General features: G+C 49.8%; 10 protein-coding genes across 10 annotated transcripts; 5 read left to right on the top strand and 5 right to left on the bottom strand.

Moving 5' to 3' along the window:
- Positions 1 to 274: 274 nt before the first annotated feature.
- Positions 275 to 4,025, bottom strand: BDV14DRAFT_176561 (SNF2 family N-terminal domain-containing protein). The gene is made up of 12 exons (XM_073769264.1): positions 3,685 to 4,025; positions 2,995 to 3,611; positions 2,821 to 2,931; positions 2,673 to 2,745; positions 2,487 to 2,613; positions 2,387 to 2,417; positions 2,119 to 2,297; positions 1,172 to 2,039; positions 925 to 1,110; positions 715 to 865; positions 565 to 663; positions 275 to 509 (listed from the first exon to the last, which is right to left on the bottom strand). The coding sequence occupies exons 1-12, from the start codon at positions 3,922 to 3,924 to the stop codon at positions 486 to 488; spliced, it is 2,706 nt and encodes a 901-aa protein (XP_073626398.1). The 5' UTR covers positions 3,925 to 4,025; the 3' UTR covers positions 275 to 485.
- Positions 4,026 to 4,238: 213 nt separating this feature from the next.
- BDV14DRAFT_190916 (NACHT domain protein) lies at positions 4,239 to 8,114 on the top strand (the record flags this gene model as incomplete). Its single annotated transcript, XM_073771413.1, has 6 exons — positions 4,239 to 4,725; positions 4,798 to 5,748; positions 5,822 to 5,924; positions 5,987 to 6,247; positions 6,320 to 6,741; positions 6,805 to 8,114. 6 exons carry the CDS (start codon positions 4,239 to 4,241, stop codon positions 8,112 to 8,114), a joined length of 3,534 nt encoding a protein of 1,177 aa, XP_073626397.1.
- A 685-nt stretch (positions 8,115 to 8,799) lies between these two features.
- BDV14DRAFT_90014 (uncharacterized protein) lies at positions 8,800 to 9,220 on the top strand. Its single transcript, XM_073777811.1, has one exon. It carries the CDS (start codon positions 8,934 to 8,936, stop codon positions 9,156 to 9,158), a length of 225 nt encoding a protein of 74 aa, XP_073626396.1. The 5' UTR covers positions 8,800 to 8,933; the 3' UTR covers positions 9,159 to 9,220.
- Positions 9,221 to 9,282: 62 nt separating this feature from the next.
- BDV14DRAFT_201851 (aconitase family-domain-containing protein) lies at positions 9,283 to 11,802 on the bottom strand (the record flags this gene model as incomplete). Its single annotated transcript, XM_073773865.1, has 3 exons — positions 9,283 to 11,125; positions 11,236 to 11,681; positions 11,737 to 11,802. 3 exons carry the CDS (start codon positions 11,800 to 11,802, stop codon positions 9,283 to 9,285), a joined length of 2,355 nt encoding a protein of 784 aa, XP_073626395.1.
- A 337-nt stretch (positions 11,803 to 12,139) lies between these two features.
- Positions 12,140 to 12,866, top strand: BDV14DRAFT_201850 (RraA family protein; the record flags this gene model as incomplete). The annotated part of the gene is made up of 2 exons (XM_073773864.1): positions 12,140 to 12,193; positions 12,240 to 12,866. 2 exons carry the CDS (start codon positions 12,140 to 12,142, stop codon positions 12,864 to 12,866), a joined length of 681 nt encoding a protein of 226 aa, XP_073626394.1.
- A 398-nt stretch (positions 12,867 to 13,264) lies between these two features.
- On the top strand, positions 13,265 to 15,790 carry BDV14DRAFT_190913 (uncharacterized protein; the record flags this gene model as incomplete). Its single annotated transcript, XM_073771412.1, has 5 exons — positions 13,265 to 13,440; positions 13,492 to 13,661; positions 13,785 to 14,723; positions 14,760 to 14,921; positions 14,955 to 15,790. The coding sequence occupies 5 exons, from the start codon at positions 13,265 to 13,267 to the stop codon at positions 15,788 to 15,790; spliced, it is 2,283 nt and encodes a 760-aa protein (XP_073626393.1).
- Positions 15,791 to 15,897: 107 nt separating this feature from the next.
- Positions 15,898 to 16,904, bottom strand: BDV14DRAFT_190912 (mitochondrial carrier domain-containing protein; the record flags this gene model as incomplete). Its single annotated transcript, XM_073771411.1, has 4 exons — positions 15,898 to 15,990; positions 16,063 to 16,362; positions 16,396 to 16,776; positions 16,824 to 16,904. The coding sequence occupies 4 exons, from the start codon at positions 16,902 to 16,904 to the stop codon at positions 15,898 to 15,900; spliced, it is 855 nt and encodes a 284-aa protein (XP_073626392.1).
- A 214-nt stretch (positions 16,905 to 17,118) lies between these two features.
- BDV14DRAFT_209947 (uncharacterized protein) lies at positions 17,119 to 18,201 on the top strand (the record flags this gene model as incomplete). The annotated part of the gene is made up of 3 exons (XM_073775776.1): positions 17,119 to 17,242; positions 17,296 to 17,983; positions 18,036 to 18,201. Exons 1-3 carry the CDS (start codon positions 17,176 to 17,178, stop codon positions 18,199 to 18,201), a joined length of 921 nt encoding a protein of 306 aa, XP_073626391.1. The 5' UTR covers positions 17,119 to 17,175.
- A 429-nt stretch (positions 18,202 to 18,630) lies between these two features.
- On the bottom strand, positions 18,631 to 19,810 carry BDV14DRAFT_190910 (mitochondrial carrier domain-containing protein; the record flags this gene model as incomplete). The annotated part of the gene is made up of 6 exons (XM_073771410.1): positions 18,631 to 18,682; positions 18,739 to 19,414; positions 19,464 to 19,560; positions 19,605 to 19,623; positions 19,672 to 19,696; positions 19,744 to 19,810. The coding sequence occupies 6 exons, from the start codon at positions 19,808 to 19,810 to the stop codon at positions 18,631 to 18,633; spliced, it is 936 nt and encodes a 311-aa protein (XP_073626390.1).
- Positions 19,811 to 21,338: 1,528 nt separating this feature from the next.
- Positions 21,339 to 23,000, bottom strand: BDV14DRAFT_176538 (ferritin-like domain-containing protein). The gene has a single exon (XM_073769263.1). It carries the CDS (start codon positions 22,893 to 22,895, stop codon positions 21,516 to 21,518), a length of 1,380 nt encoding a protein of 459 aa, XP_073626389.1. The 5' UTR covers positions 22,896 to 23,000; the 3' UTR covers positions 21,339 to 21,515.
- Between the last annotated feature and the right edge of the window lie 185 nt (positions 23,001 to 23,185).

The following is a 23,185-nucleotide window of genomic DNA, read 5'->3' as shown; positions in this document are numbered from 1 at the left end:
ATTAGTTGTTTACTGTATAGTTGATGAAGGCTGAGGCTAAGTTATGCTGGCGTCTTGTTGATAGGTTGGACACTGATCAATTGTTACTACTGCCTGTCAGCACCTCCAAATACACATATACCCATGCCGTGCCATGTGACCAAATACCGCTGGCTGTGACACTATTACGAGTCCTATTACACGCCTTATAATACTACCATGAGTTAGATGTCAGTATTAACCTGAATTACGATTTTTGTGGCAAAGCACAGTCTATTAACTGTCGGAAAACTATCTCAAGCTAAGCCTAGGAACACCGTCAGCGGCGGTGAGCTGCTGCAAACGTTTGCTCAGAAACAAATAGTAGTAAAACAAAGCTACTTAATGTTGTTTAAAGTCAACTTCCAGCGCTGTCCGGAATACAAGATCATGTCAACGGAACCCATCCATAACTAGGTAAAGGCTCGAGGCAACCGAATACCAAACTTTGAACAATGGTATAGAGTCTATTCAAGGAACTCCAACAGTTTCTAGTGACTGTAATAAGTACCACATCCCGGTAAATAAAAGGGCTGCAAGACTCACCTTCCACCGCACATCCGACACCGTCTTCCCAATCTGTTCGGTCGATGATAGAGATTCCCTTATCATCTCCAACTTGTGGTTCTGAACCCAGCGAACATACTATATGACTAGACGTAAGTACAGTCCGTTAACCATAATGTGATGGCTTACCAGTTCAATCGAATCCTGGACGATATACCTGACCACTTCCACGTCCTGTTTCTGCCCAATACGATGCACACGATCGACTGCTTGAGATTCTACCATAGGGTTCCAATGAGGCTCCATGATATGGACCGAGTTTGCGGTAGTAAGGTCGATCCTATTATCGTGATTAGTGGAGGGCAATTCAATCAGGATTATGGGGAATCAAGACGGTACCCTTCGCCAGCAGCTCCAATGCTTGCCAGCAGGATGCTACATTGTGAATCTTTGGAGAACTTCTCGATAGAGTCCTTACGCTGAGGCAAGGATGACTGTCCATCAATACGTTGAAAGGCTAAACCTCTCTCGTCAAGGGTGTTTCCTATAAGATCAAGCATTTTCGTCCAGTAGCTAAAAATCACGCTGGAAGTAGTTAGCAACAGCTGTGATGCACACGCGTTCTTGGGGAGGTTTGTTAACATACGCCTTGCGGGGATGTATATTTGGAGCATTCCCTTCCTGGCTCTTTGAGATATTGTGCAGAACTGCCTCCACCTTGGCAGATGGTGGATATTGCCGTCTTATTGAGTGTTTTGATCCTCTTTGCGATCCTGGTTCATCATTAAAGGACACCGACGATACGCCAGTCGTACTGCAGCCTGGACAAGAAGATTGGTAGCCACAATTCTGCGACTCTGTTGTGCAGCTATCACAAAGGACGTGCCCACAGCTCAATTCATCAATGCTAAAATTGCCCGCGATAGCTCCTTCCACTTGACTTTGACAGGAGACACACTGCACGACATTTGCTTTCAGAATCCCCCAGGACAGCAGTTTCTCATCACGTTCTCTCCACGCTTTAATAGCTTTATCTGTAAGTAGGGCCTCTCCATGATCACAAATAAGCCGAAGCATGGAAATTAGGGCCAAGATATTAGTAGCTTCCTTCTGGCTAGTCTTTCCGCCTTTGGTAGTTAAAAACGAGAAACGCTTGAAGAACTCATATAGTTCTCTATCGTCTCGGTCCATCGTAACATATTCCAATCTTTCTAGCTTACGTGGCAAATCCAATTCCGCGAGGTGATTGTTTTTCGTTCTTCGTAAGCAAGTTGCCGCCACAACCTTTTGCAACATTGCAATGCCGTTCTTTCTATTCTCTTGCATCGGCCTGGCAATGAAATCCTCGAATAGCGCTTTAGTATGAAGGGAAGGTGTTTTGATAAATGCTAATAGTGCACCAAAATCATCAAGGCAATTTTGAATGGGTGTACCCGTAAGACACCATCGGTGCCGGCTCCGTAGGCCACACACGGCTGTAAACGTTTTCGAATTGCGGTTTCTTATTCTGTGAGCTATAAGTTTACCCCGTACGATTAGTGAGATAGCCAAGAACGAGGCATACAAAGTTTAGGAGATCGATTGTAGCATTACCTTCGTCAAGAATAACCCTGGCCCACTCATTCTCGAACAAGGGGCCTTTCGTAGTTTCCTCGGGTCTAAGCGTATCGTACGTGGTTAACACGATATCATACTGGCCCAGGCTACATGCAGTTTCCTGTCGATTTGATCCATGATATATTGTCCATCGAACTTTTCCTGGGTGAATATGGCTTAAGTGAACATATGAGTAAATGGCCTGATAAAGGGTGGGGTAGCATAGGGTCCATTAAAAACAAAAATAAGAAATGAAGGTACTGACAGTTTGATTTGTTTCTCCCATTCAAAGATAGCTAGAAGTGTTAGCGATTACTCTTGTAAAAATGCAATGGCCTTGGGCTTCGATAGGATTCGCGTCATACTTGATTTGGGAGTCACAATCAGCGTAGATCTTGAAATTTTCTGGCCCAAGTATGGGCTTTGATCTAGCTTGTCTAGATAGTGGCAAACGATTGACAGGCTTGACAGGGTCTTTCCTAAACCCATTTCCTAGAATTTCTTTTTAGCTAGGTTCACTTTTCTCATATTGTTGCGATGGGGAAAAGTACATCCGCCAGTATACCTCCACCAAGGGGTGGAGGATGAGTTGAGTCGAACAGTTCAGTTACGATGTTTTGGTATCTAGGTAACAAGCGTGCTTTGGTGTCAGAATATCTCAGAACCTCTCTCGATAGTTAGTTACTGCAACAGACTTACATAACCCTGTCGCTCGAATTTCTGGACGCCTTCCACATTGTCGGAAAGCGCGCCTTCTCATATATACCTTCCTCTTTCTCAATCATCATCACCAACGCCTCATTTTGATGTCTATGGAGAAGTTTGTTAGTTGGTAACTGTAGCCAGCTCTCGCTAAAGACGCAGACTGCATACCTCTTTAGCTGTGTCACTAGTCTCGGGCTTGGTTCAATCTCCCCAACAATACCACGCGGCGCCGACGTGTCGAATATTTTCTGGACTTTACTGACTGTACTTTCATCAAGTGTCCCGCGAACCTGTGCTAATCGGGGTCCACGAGTAACGCAACAAGTCGCAATTGAAAGTTCCTCTAGGGGTGGCATTTCTTGCCCAGGTCCGAGGAGGTATTGAGGATTAACATACTTTACACTTTGGTCGAATTCCCATTCCCCGGGATGTTGGAGAAACAGACCCCCCTCTGCCAGGACATCCGCGATTGCGTCCTTTTGCTGCATAAATCCGTACACGATAAGTCTGAGCGAAAGAAACCTTGGCCCGGTTTCATTGCTCATTCCAACTCCCAGGGGCCCGGTGGAGGCATGAGGCCTTTGTCCTTTTTTGCCGCATACTGTACCAGCTAGGGTCACGGCAAACTCACGAACTATACATGAGAGCGTTTCAGATACAAGGACTGCAACGCAATCATTAGTGGCTTTCGAAGTAATCCACACCATCCGCCCCTCGAGTCTTAATGTGACAGGGGTACACTCGCGTGGCACTTCCCACCCGCGTGAAGTGGCTTGCATGTAGATCTAGACATAATAGTTAACACTCATCGAAGGTATGACTAACGAGATAAGTTGAAGGGGGATGGGCTGCGACTACCAATCCAAAGCACGTGTCATAGACGCCAACGGAGGGAGCAGTTGCCAGGAGGGGTCTTGACTCCGTGGTCGCTGCAGAGTCTGAGATTCGGGAATCATCGTCAATTGTGAGGTCAATATAGGCTAGGCGATTGACAAAATCATGTACCAAGCCAGTCTCATTCAACGGATTATTCTTGATTTTCTTAGGCCCGGGCCGTTCCTTCCCAGGGGTAAACCCTCGCTTTTCGGGTACAACCATGACAGGTGGTAGTATAACCCGTCAGAAAGTTCCAGAAGGTTCTACCAGTTCACCTCTGGTGTTGAGAAATCTGGTTTATTCACCAATCTGAATTGACCGAGACAGAAGCGAGGGGGTGGCTTGATCGCCAGAGGCTAAGTTATGGCGCAGCAGCTACTGGGCGCAATCACAGTAGTCGCTACTAGCGCGGTACGCAAGTAATAAGCGAAATTATGTTTCTGCCGTTTCTTCCGAATAGGCCACCGTGGTTGACAGGGGTTTTAATTCCCAGGTCAACCGCGATTTCGAAAACTACCAACTATTTTCTGTCCAAAATGGCGACCGTAGACCCTGTCCAGGAAGCCTTTGCCCAGGCTCAGCGGTCCTTTCGGAACAGACTCAAAGACCCGAACATTTATAAGCAGATATTAGCGGCTACCACAATTGAGGAGGTATGTAAAACGACAATGAAACTACAAGAGGAAGCCGCGGGGAAAGGTCGGCACCTAGCAAAAATCAAGCCTTTCCTAGACCGTCTCTCAATGTACTCGGAGGTAATTGGAACCTTTGTGCAAGTTAAACCAGAAATTCTTGCTTTGATCTGGGGTCCTCTGCAGCTCCTCTTGCTATGGTCAAGTCAATTGACAAGCGCGTTAGACAAGTTCGTGCTTATTCTAGTCGAAGTTGGACGCGCCTTGCCACATGTTGAAGTGATGAGTGGAACTTTCGGGGCAAGTGATACCGTTAAGGCCTTGATGGCGTTGTTCTACGAAGATATCCTGGATTTTTACCGCGTCAACTTTGATTTCTTTCGCAAGCCACGTAGGTACATCTATCAAAGACGTCGCGGTAACGCAAAGTATGATGACTGGGCGCTGACCTTGAAATTTAAAGGCTGGCAGCAAATGCTTGATGCTTTATGGGACAATCACCTCCTGAAACTGAATGTCGTGGTAGACAACCTAAGGCAACACTCAGCGCTCCTTAGAGAAGAAGTTACGCTCCTTGACATCAAAGAAGCCCATGCAAACCGTATTCGGTCAATTGCTCACTTCGATGAAACAAATATCTTTCAGCAAAACCAGAAATTTTTCAGTCTGCGTGACCGCATCTCCGTTAATCTGTACGACGACCGGCTAGATTGGATTCGCAACAGATCTGTTCCGGGGTGTGAAAAATGGCTTTTGGGCGATGACGCCTTCTGTGAGTGGCAGGGGGACATGAAAAAAGCTCCTAAGCCTATCGTATGGCTCTGGCTACAGGGCATACCGGGGGCAGGCAAAACATACCTTTGCGGTGCGGCGATCGACCACCTTCGGCAACACAAAACGAAACAAACTCTGTTTGTCTTTCTCACTCATGCGAATGATTCCAATCAGACAGCTCTCTCTGTGTTGCAGTCATTTGTTTTCCAAGCAGCGGAGGACGACACGGATCTCCAGATCGTATTGAATGAAGCAACAGAACGCGAACTGCGTGGAAACACGGGGTATGTCTTGGACCTGTTCAAGGTCTGGCTTCAGACAGCTGGGCCTACATACTGTGTTATTGATGGCCTGGATGAAATGGATCGCTGCGAGCGTCAGATTCTATTACAACGTTTCGACGATCTTATGAAAGCATGCAATGACCTGCGCCTTCTTATCTGTAGTCGATCGGAAGCCGACATCTCCAGAGCACTTGACCACAAGGCGACCGGCATCCAGGTGAATAAAAAGAATTCTGGCAGCATTCAAACCTACATCAATATCAGGTCCGATGACTGGATAATCAACCGCAGATTTGATCCCCAAATTAAGCTCGAGCTACGTGAGCTTTTATCCCCCCTGTCAGCCAAGGCAGATGGTGAGTGCCCAACAGCTACCCCATATAACCCAGCGCGCAATTCTAGGTGAGATAACTTATCTCTATATTCCAGGAATGTTCCTTTTTGCACGAATAGTCCTTGACAGCGTGGATGAGATCAGCATTGATGAAATTCGACGTGAGCTCAAAGCGATGCCAAACGATTTGAATGAAGCGTGAGTCTTGGATCAATCTGCATTTATCTTCAGCTCAATGGGTAGCCTAAATTTGAAACCAGGTATCAGCGCATCTTTGAGAGAATCAACAGGCTGGATCATCGCCGCCGAGAAAAAAGCAGAAAAACCTTAGGTTGGATTGGATGTGCCCCCATACCTATGACTGTCTACGAAATGGAACAAGCGTTATTGATCGACACTGAACCTAAGCGCAACGCTTGGGCATCGTCAACAATTGTCAAGCAGGAGTTCCTTTCTATATGCGGCCCTCTTATAGAGATTGTCGACGGCAAATTGCAGTTTGTTCATTTCACCGTCCGGGAGTAAGTTTGTGTCCTCCAGGTTTTTCATGTACCATCCTATATGAAGCATACAATGATTGACATCAACATTAGATACATTTTCAGCCACCAGATCGCCAACTATATTGACGAGGGAGAAGCCACGCGAAACTTAGCAAGCGCGTTGCTAGCGTATCTTGCCTCAGATTTGATGGATCCAGACCTTGATGATCATCAAATTTTGGGCGACATTATGTGTGGTAAATACCGAATCCTTCAGTACGCACATTTCTATATGCCTACATTACTCCAACGCTTGAATATTATTCGCCCGCAATCTTCTCTCATTGGCAGACTGCTGGACTGCTTAACTCAGCGATATAGAAATCATGAATTCAAGGCTATAATCGATGATAGGGACCCGCCGTATACGAACAGCTTCTATAAAAAGCGCAATCCAAAGGCATATGAAGTCGCCCGTGGGACTTTCCAATTCCACCTTGCAGAGAGACGTTGGGGTTGGAACAGGAACAACAGTAAGTGTCAGAGCTCCTTCGCGCGAAAGCAGGAATTATAGCTTACATTTTGGCCTTGTACAGGTGAGACTTGGGTCGACTTTGATCCCCTGACCACCTCAAAAATGCTAGTCAGGCTTCAGCATCATTACGAGGATTTGTTGTCCGATGACACTATAGCTCACACAATGCGAACCCACTATGGCCCTTGCTTGTTCAAATGCACATACCTGTTCTGCACATACAGTCGTCGCGGATTTGTGGAAAGACAGGAGCGAGATGCCCATATCAGCAAGCATGAGCGGCCCTTCAAATGTCCAGTACCGAACTGCATTTATTATACTCTAGGGTTTGGCGTGCAGAAACGATGCAACGAGCATCTAGCTCAATTCCATACTCCGAAGTTTAGTGCAGACGACTTATCTAACTTGAAACCAGAGGATGTCCAGCCTCTCCTGTTTACGCTCACTACAGAAAGTGACGTCGAAAACGTACAACGACTGATGTCCTCACCAAGTGGGCAAAAATTAAAGCCGGAAATCGTTGCGTCTGCTAGGGTCATTGCAGCTGGACAGGGCTCACTGGCTATAACAAAACTTCTAGCCCCGCTCAACGAGCTAGATGTGTCCCTGCAGATCGTAAAGGCGGCAGTGAGGAGTGGGAATGTTGAGTGTGCCGAGTGGGCTATTACGAGGGCACATCCATTCGATTCCACCAGTCTGATGAAGACGATTCTGGGCGTGAAATCCGAGGGGATCTACAGAAAGTGGGAGGAATACATCCTCCACAAGTTGAGGGAGCCACCAAAGCCTCAAGCAAACTCGTATCGCCCGGCGTCCCGTCTTTCACACCGCTATGTCGACATTTCCTATTTGGTTGACGATATTTTCAAGCAACAGGTTTTCACCGATATCAAGGGTAGTGTGATGAAGGAGACCAGATTACAACATACCCTGGAGATGCTCAAACCATACATTGAGCCAGAAACGCTCGGAGTCATACTAGTGCGAATAGCGAAGTCAAGCTGTACATTGTCTCTAGCAAAACAGCTATTATCGTATGGGGCACCGGTCGACTATCCACGGGTCAGAGGTCGCTTTGGTGGCACGCAAATTCGTGGAACAGGGATGACAGCGCTGCATGCAGCAGCGAAGAAGACCACTAAGGATGCTGCCTTGCTCATGCGACTTCTTATACTCAATGGCGCGATGGATAATATGGAACGTATCAGCGAGGAACAGGGTGCAAAGGGACTCCATCAATTTATCGGTGTCAGCTTCGACGATCTCATTGAACTCCATCAGCAACGACGCGGATTCACCAAGTCAGGAAACATCCCCAGGCACACTAACCCAAGCACACATCCGGAAACAATCGATTTGACAAACTCATAACTACTTCGACTAAGATGAATAAAAACAAATAACCGCGGACGTTATACTCAGGTAGAATCCTACTATTGAACAGGGCTTGGCAGGTTGTAAATATTGGTGCAAAGTATGTGACGGAAGTTACGAGCAGCTGCTCACTGGGAGCTATAGGTGAAAATGAAGCTGTAAATAGCCTCAGTAGCGGCCGTTTTCAGCGTCACTTGCACATATCCTCACATTCTAGTTGTAAAAGGTCGTCATCGTTCCTCGTAGCTCACGGGGCGCCACTTCAGAGATATAGACTAGTCCAGCAGTTATCCCAAAGCCCAATCCCAGCCCAGAGAGCACTCTGCCAACAAGACGCTCGGCAAAAGATCCAACGTAGGATGCCATCAGAATGGCTCCGATGGTGTATAGAATAGCGCTAGCGAGGATGACGGGCTTGCGGCCTCGACGCTCGCCAAGGGGTCCGGACATGAGCACGCCTGCCGTTTGGCCCTAGATGAGAACCTGGCGTTAGCAACCTTGATCGAAAAGTGAAGGGACAAGCTGGACAAGACCACTCACAAGAAGCATGGACGAGACTGCCCAGCTGGAGGTATTCGACACTTGGCTGTCTGACAAGTTTGTCCAACCAAAATCACGCACGAAAGAATCAAGACTAATGGCACCCGATATATTGGCGGTAATAAATCCGTGAAGGCCACCGCAGTAGCTTGCCCCAGATGGCTGCTAACTAGATGTACGGGCCATAGGCCGCCTTGGCAATTCCCTGAAGGGCACTGCGACTGAAACCACCACCGGCTGCTGGCATCGGTGTGGAGGTAGGGTTGATCGAAAGAGATGATTTCTGGTTTCCTTCTGTCAAGGCTCAGCCTATGCCAACCACCCAGCACGTCCACGGCTCTCCTTATAGTGAGACAGACCACGGCCGTCAAAGAAACAGTAACTTCCCTCAGCACAGTCCAGCCGGTTAGCCGCGCCTGTCAATTGTCTGATGCTGTGGGGGTGCCAAAACGCGGAGAAAGAGGACCCCGGGATGTTCCAGGGTGGGGATTGTGGAAATGACGGTGTGGCCCCTGGGTTGCTCCAGGCTAATTGGAATCCAGTGATTACACGACATACGAAGCAGGGTGGGTTGACTACAGAATAGCGGAGAAGTTGATTGCCCATTGAAGGCTTGTAGAATTGCTTATTGGGCTAAAGTCGTAGCTTTGATGTGGTTGAGGGCACTGCCAGCACGCAGCCACGGCATTTGGCCGCTGTGGTAGCTGTGCACCAAGTTCGCCTCCCAGGTCTCGCCACTCTTCGTTCTGACTTGCATTGTGACATGGGAGCCCGGTCTCAGCTCACCCTCTTCTACAGCCTTCAAAGTGATTCGGTCGCCTTCCGCTATGCGATCATATGTAGCTGGGTCGACAAACGTCAACGGAAGTATTCCCTGCTTCTTCAGGTTCGTCTCGTGGATTCGAGCAAAGGAGCGTGCAATGACTGCCACGCCGCCTAGATATCGAGGCTCCAGGGCAGCATGTTCGCGTGAACTGCCTTCGCCGTAGTTTTTGTCACCAACAATGCACCACCGTACGCCCCGGGCTTTGAGATCCTGTGCGACGTCAGGAACAACCTGCACTTTACCGCTGATAGGGTGCCGTGTGTGACCCAGCAAGCTTTGATTTCCTTGCTCAAGAAACGCATTTGTAGCCGTCGTAAGCATATTGTTACTGATGTTCTCGAGATGGCCTCTGTACTTGTACCATGGTCCGGCCGGTGAGATGTGGTCGGTCGTGCACTTTCCCTTGACCTTGATCAGAAGTTCCATTTCGTCGGCGCAGCCTGGCTGCCAAGGGGTAAAAGGTTTAAGCAGTTGTAGTCGATCTGATCCTGGACGAATTTCCACTGACAGTGCACCTCCATCGGATGAGGGCCCCTGGAAACAGTCGTTTCCTGCCGAAAAAGAAGCCGGCAACTCTTGACTAACAGGAGGGCGGAGTTGCAGTTCGCCGCTCGGGCTGCCGGGGACCTTGATCGTGTCTGTCAATGGATTGAAGTCGAGGCGACCAGAGTATGCAAATGCAGTAACTATCTCCGGTGATGTCACAAACGAATGAGTGGATGGGTTGCTGTCATGACGACCGACGAAATTTCGATTAAAGCTCGATATCACAGAGTTCGTTTCCTTTCCTCGAACATCGACATCTTTGCGATCCCATGACCCAACACATGGCCCACAGGAGCTGCTCAAGACAACAGCACCAGCTTCGCGTAGCTCGTCGAGAATACCGTTCGCCTCGGCCGTCGCCCGAATTTGCTCACTCCCGGGTGTGACCATGAAGGGCGTTGGGAATTTTGTGATTCCTGCTGCACGGGCTTGCGCGACTATCTGCCTTGTCTTCTCGAGGTCCTCGTACGAGCTGTTTGTGCAGCTTCCGACCATAGCATGGCTAAGATTAACAGGCCAGTCCTCTCCAGCTATGGCCGTCTTCAACTGTGAAATCGGATGTGCAAGATCGGGAGTGTAAGGGCCATTGACATGCGGCTCCAGCGAACTGAGATCGATCTCTATGACATGGTCGTAATAGTTGTCGGCACCCTCGTCGGCAGTCAAAAGCGAAGTTCTCACTTCTTGAGCTCTATCGATGACATGTGACCGTTGCGTTGCCTCAAGGTATCTCCCCATCGCCTCGTTGTAGGGGAAAATGCATGAAGTGGAACCAATCTCCGCGGACATGTTGCAGATGGTCGCCATCGCCGTAGCTCCGAGTGTTTGCGTACCTGGTCCAAAGAATTCAATAACCCGGCCCTTGCCACCGGATACTGTTAAGAGACCCGCAAGCTTGCAGATAATGTCCTTGGTCGATGTCCAACCCCGCAATTGGCCTATCAAACGAACTCCGACCACCTTCGGCGCGACAAGTTCCCATGGCATTCCTGACATTGCATCCACCGCATCAGCACCGCCCACTCCGATTCCTAGCATACCCAGTCCGCCTACATTCGGTGTATGTGAGTCGGTGCCGATAATAAGTCCTCCAGGCCTGAAAGCGAAAAGGGTGGTTAGTTATACACTCTTGCAAGATTCCGATCACAGTTGGTAACAAATAATCCACAACATACCCCCCCAGCACCACGATAGAAGGCTACTCACGTTCCATAATTCTCAAAGATCACAGTGTGTATGATTCCCGAGCCAGGCTTCCAAAAACCAATACCATACTTACGCGAGGCACTGCTGAGGAAATCGTAAACTTCGGCATGCTCACCAAGTGCACGGCGGATATCATCTTCGGCGCCTTTCTCTGATATGATCAAGTGGTCGCTATGGACTGTTGTGGGGACAGCTACTCGTGGGAGGCCAGCGCTCATGAACTGAAGAAGTGCCATCGTGGCAGTCGCATCATGACAAGCGACGCGGTCTGGTCGCAATTGCAGTATTGTTTTGCCGCGTTCGATGCGCTCAGTGTCCCAAGTGTTCTTGTCGGAGTTGATTAGATGAGAGTAGAGTACTTTCTCGGTCAATGTCAGAGGTCGTTTTGATCCACGTTTCGCGATCTCGAGGTTGCTAAGTTGGCGGGCGTAATCGACACCAAACAGCTGTCGCAAGTCAAATCGACCAGCACAGTAAATGAAGCTTTACGTAAATACTTACCGATGAGGGCTTTTGTTGAGTTGCGAATTGTCGTTTGAAGGATGCGCTGGCGACGTAGCGCGCCATTGCGTCCCGTCTTAAGCTTGGAGCTACGCGCTGCATATTGTTGCACAACTGGTCAACGCGCAAGGTGGTTCATGAAGTGAAACTGAGACGAGAAGAAGCATCTCAATTTTACCGCAAAAAAAGTCGTTTTGCGCCTCTCAAAGTGCCGAGGTCAGAACGCCAACTCCGACTGCGGTCCTTGTACGATCGGATCGATCCGAGGTGTCTGAACCATAAATATCCGGAGTAGTCCGGGCATGAACCATCAACGCCCGTCACCATTTGGACCACGGGCTAGTTGCTTGACTGGTCCAAAAAGTGCTGTAACGTTTCCTACATCATTCTTTCGAGACAAACCATGCCCTCCAGTTCAGAAGCTCTTCGGGTATTGCGAAAGTTCGCAACGTGCGACGTAAGTAGTTGAATTGCATTGACACGTGCTGGATAACAGCAGATAGATTGGCGATGCTCTCGTCAAGCTTGGTGTACCAAATGGAGGTTATCTCTCCGGTCTCAAGATGTTCTCGCCGGGCGTATTGTGCACCAAGACGAGGATCTTTGGGCCAGCGTACACGGTGCGCATGGTGCGCGACTCCGACAAAGCGTCTCCCAAGCCCCCGAAACACTTCGCCGACGCCATTCCGAAGGACAGCGTGGTGTTCGTGTCGCAGCCCAAGGGACTCATAAGCGCATGCTGGGGTGGATTGATGAGCACTCGAGCGAAGAGGCTGGGAGCAGCTGGAGTCGTGATCGATGGTCGGTTCCGTGATCTTGCTGAGCATCAGGAGCTCAACATTGGGTTGTTTGCACGCGACATCAGTATTCTCGGGTCAAACACTTTCACTCGCTCATCGGAATTGAATGTTCCTGTGACGTATACGGGCCTGGAGGGAGGAGAGGCGGTGGTGATTCAACCTGGCGACTACATTGTCGGGGACGCAGACGGAGTGGTAGCAGTACCAGTTGAGCAAGTGGAGGGATGCGTGAAGTTGTGCCAGGAGAGGTACGCGATTGATGAGGAAACTCGAAGATTCCTTGAGAATGGCGAGGAGATGGGCCCAACCATCCAGAGGTTAAGGAAGTGAAAGTGAGAAAGCGCAATGACCTGGAGTCAGAAGTGTTGCCGTATTCAGTAAGGCTGTCCATGTACGCTAGACTAGAGAGAGAATATCACGCAAAAAGGCGATAGTCAGACTAAACCCAATTTGAAGCATCCTTGGCAGATGACCAATCAGCCTCCCGCAGTATGTCCAGCAGAATGTCGCCTTTAGATATAGTTACTGATAGAGATTGCTCATGGTTGCTCTCCTGAGCTTAGACAGGGATATTAGGTAATTGTAGTAAAGAGGCAGGACCATCTGGTGTTGCCTATCCAAAAACAGCATGCGGAAATAATCCCTCTACGGTCGCAATCACGTGATCATTCTCGGCAGCTTCCAGCGTACTTCTCCTTTGCCTTCACCTTCACCTTCTCAACTTTTCCATGGGATCCGCGGCCGATCAAACTCCACATAAAAAGGTGCGCTTGGCCTGCCGACGCTGCAGAGCCAAGCGCATCAAATGTGATGGAAGAATTCCAGCCTGTTCTCACTGCGCAAAGGTCGCCGTTGCCTGCGTCGATGTGGATAGCCGCGACAATGGCCGCTCCATTCCTCGCGAGTAAGTACAACACAGCTCTCCTGGCTGTTAACCTCGGATAACCAGATCTAGCTATGCTGCCCGATGTCATGCTCGGATCCAGTGGTTGGAACAGCAGATCAAGCTATTGGATGCAGATTTCGACCTTTCGCAGGGGCCGCAACTGGTCCCTCGCACATCTGATGAGACCAATCTCAGCGTGGTTGAATCGCCTCTACTGGCTCAACCCGCTGCTTTTGATGGTAACAATCCCTCCGCCGTGGTTGAATCTGCTCCTCTGTCTCAAATGGCCTCCGCGGCCTCTGATGGCGCCCAGTCTTCGGCTAGGGCCGGACGTGGTACAAGAGAGATCCAGTCTCAGCCAGGACTCCAGAATTCCAGAAAACGCCCTCATGCTGCTATAAATGCGTCCGGTTCACCGCAGATTTCAGATCCGACGCCCGCTGCGGAGGCACGCTCTGTCGCCATGGACCTGGGCATGCTTTCCCTACACTCAGACTCACGTCAGAAACACTACTTAGGGTCCTCTTCAGGTTTATTCTTCACCAACTTAATCGGGGCCCATGCCGATGCTCTTTCAAGTCCGTCGTCCATGGTCACAGGACCGTTACAAAACCATCGGAGCCGTTCCCGTCCTTCGGACACGCAATATTCACTATATAGAACGCTGTCAAAGGAGCTGCCTTCGCCTGAAGAGGCCATCACCCTGATCGATGTCTACCTAAAGGAAATTCATATTGACCATCCCCTCCTTCATCCTGCATCCGTCTTGGAGGCCTACGGTGCTCTCCGTCTGTGTGTAGAACAAGGGTTGGAGCACACTCGCAACCTTGATGCCAACGGCTGGCCGGATGACATGCCACCCTTCTCTTACAATGGGCGGTATGACAAATGTGGAGAGAAGGATATTACTCCTATCTCCATATTCACCGCGGTTCTCCACGTATTCATGGTTTTCTCTCTGGCTGCTACAGTCCTCACGCGGAACAAGAATTTTGACTTCTCCCCGACCCGGTTTTACAAGGTCGCGGCAGGTGCGGCGCCGGAGTGCTTATCCAGCATCTCCCTGTCAGCGCTGCAGAGTGTGTTGCTCTTCACCATAAAAGGCATGATGACGCCAACAAACCTCAATATATGGACTCTTATTCATGTGGCAACGTCTCACTGCATTGACCTAGGTCTACATCGTGAGCCAAGGGATGTTCTGGATATGACCTCCACCTCTCTTCTTACCCGCCGGTTCGTCTTTTATATGGTGTACGACCTAGATCGCTCCATCTCAACCATACAAGGCCGCCCACTTGGTATACGCGACGAGACTTTTGATCTTCGAATGCCAGAGCTTGCCGATATTCCCCGGGAGCCCGTGACAATGACCCATAACCTAAGCTGTGTATCCTCGCAATTATCAAACGACATGGTACTACCAATCTATCGATTCAAGCTTGATCGCCATATCTCAGAAATCAAAATACTATTCTATCACTTGCCAACGAAGGGCGGTATTTTCAATTGGCCTGCCGATCATTCTGCAGAGCAGGCACGCATAAGAGCATCCCTGGACGAGTGGCTCACAGAGCTTAAGCAACTCTGGCTGAACTCAGACCTCGACCTGCAAAATCCGGACGGGGCTGCAAAATCCCGCCTCAAGCGCCTTCGGTTAGAAGTGCTCTATCACGGCGCCATAACCCTTCTATACCAACCATCTCAGGCATATCCGTCTCCCACACATTCGGCTCTTCTCCAGTGCTATCGATCATCTAGCGAGCGCATTCGTATCTACAATCACCTTAATAATGAAGAGACCCTATACTATAATTGGCGGAACATACACGGTATCTTCTCATCCGGAGCAACCATCGTTTACTGTCTCTGGGCGTCCCCTCAGATACAACTGGTTATTCCCTTTGCAGAAGCATTGCGCGATCTCCGTGTCTGTTCGAACCTGCTAAGCGTAGGAGGCCAATGGTGGCCCTCTGTGCGCGGTGGAAGGGACAACTTTGACCGAATTGTGGATTTGACAATCAAACAGTTAAGTCGGCAGCGTACGGAGGCCTCACCTGAGGGTCGTCAAGTACGCTTTCGTGATAATCACAGCGACGAAACATCAGCATTTGACCATGAACCTAACGGCAATACTGAATGGATGCCTAGTGAGCCATTGGTGCCGCAGATGGCTGGATCAGGATCACAGGATCAGCTGGCTAACGATATTATTGCGCCGCATGAATTTCCCTTTGAGGCACGATATCCCGATGAGGCTGGTGCGACACCGGTAGATGCAGTCATGGAGAACTTTTTTGCGGACTTCCTGCACGGAGACTGGGGCTGGGATCCTTTCTCAACCTGCTTGGACACCTCGATTCTCTAATACTGCCTCGATGACCAGAACACCGTACTTTTCTGCGCTTGCAATCTTTGGAGGATCTGTGTCCTACAAGTGGGACAAGTCCAAAATTACAAAAGCATTGCTATACATTACAAATTGGCCGTATGTACCTCCGGAGAACCTAACGAGTTAGTCCACTTGAGAACACTCTCATAAATGCTGAAGCTAATAGCGCCAGATATCTAGTTGTCTGTCTGTTAGCAAGCTGCACCGCATCCATGAACCATAGAGACTTACACTCAGTCGTGCCAGACGAGGGGTGTGCCGCGCCACAGAACCGCAATACCTTCTTCGCGCGTTATGGAGCGCAAACAATGCATGGGCCCAGTATATCGCTGGTGCCTGTCTAGGGCCTGCAGCCCTGTTTCAAAGGTGTCAAATGGCATTGTTGCGTACACGGTGACTACGCCTGCAAGCGCACCAGCAAATACAATCGCTTCGAGCACGGAGCTCTCAGGTCCTAGAGCGGCCCGGAGATTTCCCACGAAGAAATTATAAGTGGTGAAACGAACTATTGCATTGGCTGACTGTTTCAACGTCACTGGGACTATACCCTAGTAGAAACCAGAAAAGCCTTCAGAAGCGACAACGGATCTAATAGCGTGCGCCGCTGAAGTATACCGCTTTGCTCCGGCTTGGTCATCGATGATCTTGGTCTTCAAGATCTCGCCCGGTGTGACGACGAGGACTCTCTCTGCCGTCCCAGCTATCATTCCTGCTCCCATATTGCCCCACGCTGTTCGCTTACCGGACTGGTCGGTAGGCAGCCACCTTCGTGCAGGTTCGAATGCAAAAAAGCGGACCCCGGATTTGGCTGCATTGGAGACGCAGAACGCCCCGCTTCCCGTATACATGTGAGCCGGGCCATGTTCGCGTATGGTCTGGACTAGGAATCGTCCCGGTGAGAGTAGCTTTCCTGTCGATGTAGCTTGCAATTGTTGTCGAGTCTTGAGATACTCGGTCGGGTACTAGACATCTCACTATTGAATCGGTCAACATATGGAAATTCACGTACGGTACGTAGGCTTTCCAGGCCGCCAGCAGCGCCTCCGGCGGGAACTGATTGCCAAGGTGACGGAGTCTGTTTCTGTCCCATCTTTATCAATAATCAGCGTTTACTTTTCAAATTCTATTCCTTGTTCAAACTATGATATATAATCTACTACAATATGTGCTTTTTTACAATGTATTGTCGGCTCATGGCAATATTCTGGAAATCCACCTCTCGGAGTAGTCCATCCATTGAGCTGGCGTCGGATCCATCCGATCACGTGCCATGGGGTAAGGATCGCTATTATGTCGATGGGATACGAATACTGGCATTGAGTTGGCCTCTCAGCTCTCATTACTCTAGTACCAAGTGAACCATGGCCGTCGCTGCTGCTGAGCTATTCCCAAATGGGGCGTGGGACGTCCACCACCACATCTTTGATCGTAGGCACCAGAGTATATATCCCCGTCAAGAGCCGTAACTGACTAATTCATAGCGGAACGATACGCCTATTCTCCCACAAGACACCTTACCCCACCTCCAGCGACAATTGCTCAGTTTCTCGAATTCAAAAAAACACTCGGTATCACCAAGTCAGTTCTTACGCATGGACTCTCATACGGATCAGACTGCTCCTCCCTCCGAGGATTCGTTTCAGAACTCGGCTCAAGTGATACAAAAGCAATCGGGGTGATCGATCCCGAAAATGTCACAGAAGACGAACTGCGCGATATGCAGCACGTTGGTATTTGCGGTATTCGAGTTAACCTCTATCATTACAAAGCAATGCACGACGTCGAGCTGCAGAAGGCAGCGTTGCGAGCCCACGCAAACGCGATGAAGGACCACTGCCCAGGGTGGAGCATGGCATTTACTCATACGCATCCTGAGTTCTGGGTTGAACTGAAGCCGTTCCTTGAGAGGGAGATTGTACCAACTGGTATTCGTATTGTGACGGATCACTTTGCGCTGCTTAAGGGGGCGAGTATGCTCGGGCAGGAGAATGTCTTAGAACAGCCTGGGTTCCGGGAGATTACTGAGCTTATGCGTGGTGGGAACTTGGTTGTCAAGATTAGTGCGCCGTATAGAGTTAGTACTTTATCTCCGGGATATGAGGACTTGAAGCCTATTGTAAGGGCCTTTTTAACTGCGAATCCGAGGCAGGTTGTTTGGGGGAGTGACTGGTGAGTTTATCTTATGTCCATGGGCGAGGATCTGTCTGACTGATTACTGCAGGCCACATACGCCACTCATGAAAGTCCGAACACCGGAAGAATCCCTTAAGGAAACACCGTACCTGAACATAGATGATCTAGCCTGGTTGAAAAGTCTCCGCTCGTGGCTATCGGATGCGGAATGGAATGCTCTAATGGTTTCTAATCCTGCAGCGTTATACAGCTGAACGGGCATATTGAGTAGATTTGAATTAGCAAAGCAATAAAAAAGTGTAACTTTTTGATGGGGTGCCCTTGTCAGACAAGTTTGCCTGTAGTCGCATCGACAGGAAGGGCGATCTATGTGTTCGTCACAGCCACATCCAGCGATGCGTCGGCAGCACTCCGCATAACAGATAAATATCACACTTCGAGTTGGGAAACCGCGGCGCTCCAGGTGGTTCCTAGTAAGCCTTGAAAGATGATAATACGGCCCTTTGTATTCTCCCGTGACATCTATGTTAGGGACTGGGTTGGGCCATGGTCGCACAAGGAATTGATTCATCTGATGTATAAGGTCCAAGTCAAGGAACTTGAAGGAGTTGAGCATCTTGTCTCTAGATATGCTCTTTGAACATTATATACTAGAAATTGGGAAAGCTAATATACGAGCAGAATCAATGGCCAGCAGCCCTCTCTCCAGTGACCCTCTCAACCGCATCCTTAGCCCTACTAGAGTCAGCATCCACACTCACAACTGAGACGCTATCATAGAAAGAACATACATGTCACCCAATGCAACCATGCAAACAGTCTGCCAGATCCCAAGTCCAATCCGCGGTGTCGCACCGCGGTATAACCCCCGAATCCCGTTCTCGCGATAGATGTACCGCGCCGTCGAAGCAATGTTCATATTGACCGGCCGACCAGGGTCCTTCTTCATGCTTTGCAGCTCGACACGAATGACTTCGACAGGCTGATTCCACGCTGATAACCCACCACCAATTGAAGAGGCAACGATCTTCTCGAGCGCAGACAATTTCTGGTCCCTTTCTTTGCCCGCGCTGCGCCGGATAAAGTCCTCTGCTAACCGCGAGAACCCAAATCGAGAGCCCCAATTTGTAATTTGTCGGATGGCAACGGCGTTCACTCCCTTATTTTTCCCACGGACTCCTTCGGCGCGGTAGATGTTGCGGAACATATGGAGCGTACTGGGCGGCTTTTCGCCTGCTGATGCGAGTTTCGACCGTGTGATTTCAGCGGTCTTCATGGCTGTACAAAAACCTACGGTGACATAAGCTTGCGCGACGCCGCCGACCATGCCTCCTCCTATGCCGGTCAGGACATCGGATGCTCCTCCTAGGCACTTAATGTGGTATTCAGCTTCGGAGGCGACGAACAGTAAGACCGCGCCTTTTGAGGAGGCTTCGATCCAAGCCCAGGGGATTAGATCTTGGTAGACTTGGGTTCATTAGTCGGTATTGCTATTAGGGTCTGAGCAACGCTGTACATCCGAGACTACCACCCCTGGCCCATACTCGCTTCATCGCCGCACCAAAAGAATCGTTTCTATGTGCGGCCATGGTCGTCTTTATGGCCTCCAAGGGCTAAAAACTTAGTACGAGAAGCCTGGTGAGAAAGTGCTTCATACCTGGCCAAGAGGAGTGACTCTTATTGGGTCAGTAGTTGTAACATTTGCAATTTTTTATGTGACATACTCGAACATATTCAGCGAGGCTCCGACTATCACTCGTTAGCGACATGCTGAGATCAGAAGCGGAAAAACTCACGCAAAAGGTTGCTGAGCGAAACTTCTTTCTTCTTGACGTCGGACGGGTGACGCTCCTGAGCTAGCATATTGGTCGATTGGTTGTAGGCATGTACATTATTTCTAGCGTACGAAATCGGCGTGTTGATATACTTGTTCACACCATCGATATAGTTAGTCCGGTTATCGGAAGAATCGGTGGATGTCTCTAGGCATCGGATGCATCCGATCGACCATGGTACAATTATCGACTTGTTCCACGAAAATGAACAGGATGTAGCTACCTAGTCTGGCCTGTTGCAACCCATCGTTTATTAAAGATGGTTCGAATTGGTTCATTGTGAATGGTACAACTATGAGGATATCTCCGAGTCCGCTCTATAGCTTGCTCGCCGTAGGCCCAGTCCCAGTAACCCACTGAAAGAAAGGATCCTTCTCCAACTCTTCGATCGAAGCCCTCTCCAGCGCAACCTGAAGTTCGTAATAAGCTTTCTTCTTGCCGGGCTTGTTCGGCAACAATCATCCCACACCTCCAAGCTCATTATACCTGGAATGCTAAAATCGTGCACTTGCCCGGTCAAGCGAGGAGTCGCGGGCAAGCGTCTTAGAGTAAGGCAAGTTTGTCTTTTGGTATCGGGTATCGAATGTTCAGGTTCTTATGCTTGGTGTCCTCTGAGCCCAGCAAGGGGAAGTCATAGGGCTTTGTGTTTCATTTAATCGGCTCGGGTGGCGAGGAAATCTCCATCTTGGTGAGGTGCTCTCGCATGTTCTGTTGCACGGCGGCCGTTGCTGGTAGAGCGCTCGCAGGAGTCTCTGGATCGCGAGACAGCTGAGCAAGAGTTTGAATAACTACGGTGGATCCCACTCCGTCTATGGCCATATGATGGCACCCAATGTAAGAAGTCGCCTTGAAAATTCGCTCTGATGCGCATTACCGGACATGGACCTGAAGGATCGATCATTACGGGCTCGGGGAGGAACCCAGGATTGATACGGCCATCGATTAACAATGGATTGGATGCTGACTGCTCCGGATCTGGAGAAATGGATTACCATCCCTGATATCTGTTCGAACCTCAAAAGCGTTCAGTCTTCCCCCGGTACTTGCTGCGGGCACGACAAAGCCCGTTAGAACTGGAAGATGAGCGCATAGTTTGGCAGTCTCAGTCTGCAAGCGCTTCAGAGCCACATCGCGATCTCTCCCCTTTAGGTCGAACGCGAAAATACCACCCAGGTAGATCAGAAAAATCAAATGATCCAATGCCGTGAGAGTATCTGAGGAAGACGAGACAGACGTGGGAAGGGTATGGGAGATTTTCATCGTTGGAGATTAACGATCAATTATCCAGCCAAAGTACGGGGTCAAGCTCTTTTAACATCTCGGTAGATACCACTGAAGATGGCAGAAGGATTTGAGTTATTGACAATAGGTATAGACCGCGTTTCCTCCAGGTTTCCCTCGTCCTTGCAGCTCTGCACCATGATTGTCTAAGCTCTCGGCGTATGGCTGCCGTATAGTGGCTTGAGAGAGTCCGTATGACCAACACACCACCTAATTGATGAGTAATTTTACCCCTAAAAGTTTTTAAGTTCTTTAGGTTCTTTATCTAATATTTTGTAAACCTTTAGAGCAATTTCATTGGACCAGCCTAACATTAATGTTGAATGATCTACCTGCTGACTGCCCGGCTTTTCCTCCAACTAGTGGCATATACACGATCGACAGAAATAAAAGCAGCAACTTATTTAAATTACAGGCCACTATCATTTTTTCAAAGTACAAAGCCAAATCCCTTAACCCGCCTGGTAGAGTCCCAAAGCCACAATGTGAGGGTTCAGCATGGTCGTGTTGAACGGCGTCACAAACAAATTGAGATCAGTCAGCATAATAGCCATAGTCCCATTGATGATTCCATCGTCCCCAAAGACGTATCCCTCTGGCTGCTCAGTCCATCCTTGGTTCTCGCCGGTGATCGTCAACGCGGAGTATGTCAGGTTCAATTGGTTGGACCAGCCGACGAACTTGGGGGCCCCCGCGGTCGTCGCGGTGATGTACGAGTTGTTAGGTCCGACCGCTTGGCCTGGTGCGTCCCATTCGAGGTAGACTTTCTTGCCGGGGTAGGAGAGAGGCTCGGACCTGTTCCTTGCGATTGCCGGTCCGCAGTTCTTGCCGACGCCCTCGATGTTGATGCAGGCTTCTCCGCTGGTGATGTTGGACACGGACGGATCCACGATTCGGCTGCCGACCGCTTCACTTCCATCGTTCGCGGTATCATCAGGCGAGACGCGGTTGATGTTCGGATTGTTGAGGATACGCAGCGTTGGGAAGTTCTGCCAGGCCAAACGCGTGTTGCCCTCGGGACAGTAACTGATGTACGGCGCCAGCATAGTCCACGCCCACGACTGCGGCCACCCATTCTCAAACCAGACGTCCATGGGCGTCAAGCCCGCCATCTGCCGGAATATCAACTGCTGTCGGGCCTCGGTCGCGATGGACTGCGATAGCAACTGCGCGACCTCTCTTGAGTCCAGATGGGACAGGAATCCCCAGACTCCGGACTCGCCGAAGCGAGTAACGCGCTGCATAAAGTCTATCCACTCACGGACGGTGTTGTAGGGGTAATTGTAGACGCATTGCTTTGGGGCTGTTTCCCCTAGCATGTTGGTGAGGAGAGTAGCATGCCCGACCTCTTGGTTCGCCATGAACTCGATCAGCGATCGCGCCTCTGGACCAAGGCCGGCAGTCGTGAGCTGCTCATCGGTGAACCGAGCAAGGCCGTCGTGGAAGAGATCGAGCTCAATCCACTCCTGGTACAGCCCCAGGACGATAGATTCGTAGTCAAAGTCTGAATTCACCATGTAACGAGGCGTAGTCCCGTTCGTGCCTAGGCCTCCTGCTGGAACGTAGGGAGCTGGCATAGGTTGCTGAGGCACTCCGTCGGCATTGTAGTAGGTTGCCGTGGGGTTAGGGGGCAACGGTTCGATGGAGGCAGCCAGCGTAGCCGGGGCTGTGGCAGCACCGGTGGTAGTGGGTGTTCCTGTGTAGGGACCATGATAAGGGGCACTGGTGTATCCATTCCCAGGCACGACAACCGGGGCTCCTGGTGGTGCTCCAGCTGGATGAGCAAGAGCTCCATGGACGCAGCCTATTGCGAGAAGTAGACGGTTGTGCATGGTTGGTGTCTTTGCTCAAGAAAAAGGGACTGGAGAGGGAATGAAAGGGAGGTCGAGCTGGCATATTTACGTCTACCTGAGGTTCCTGATTGTGTAGTATCGCAGTGATGTATTCATGAGGGGAAATTCCTGGACCGGAACGGTGCACCGTTGATCAGACCATCCAAAGCTAGGGCGCAACGTCCGCATGCGGCCCCAACGGCAGCGGAGACTATATCCGGGGTGGATAACTCGCCACGTACTCATGACACCAACTCTAAATTACCTTGATTTCTCTTTTTACACTCTAA

Source organism: Aspergillus stella-maris, assembly GCF_047715825.1.
Source record: "Aspergillus stella-maris strain CBS 113639 unplaced genomic scaffold BDV14scaffold_41, whole genome shotgun sequence".
Lineage (NCBI taxonomy): Eukaryota > Fungi > Ascomycota > Eurotiomycetes > Eurotiales > Aspergillaceae > Aspergillus > Aspergillus stella-maris.
Note: the sequence above shows the minus strand (reverse complement) of the source record. Positions and strands in the feature narration are given on the sequence as shown.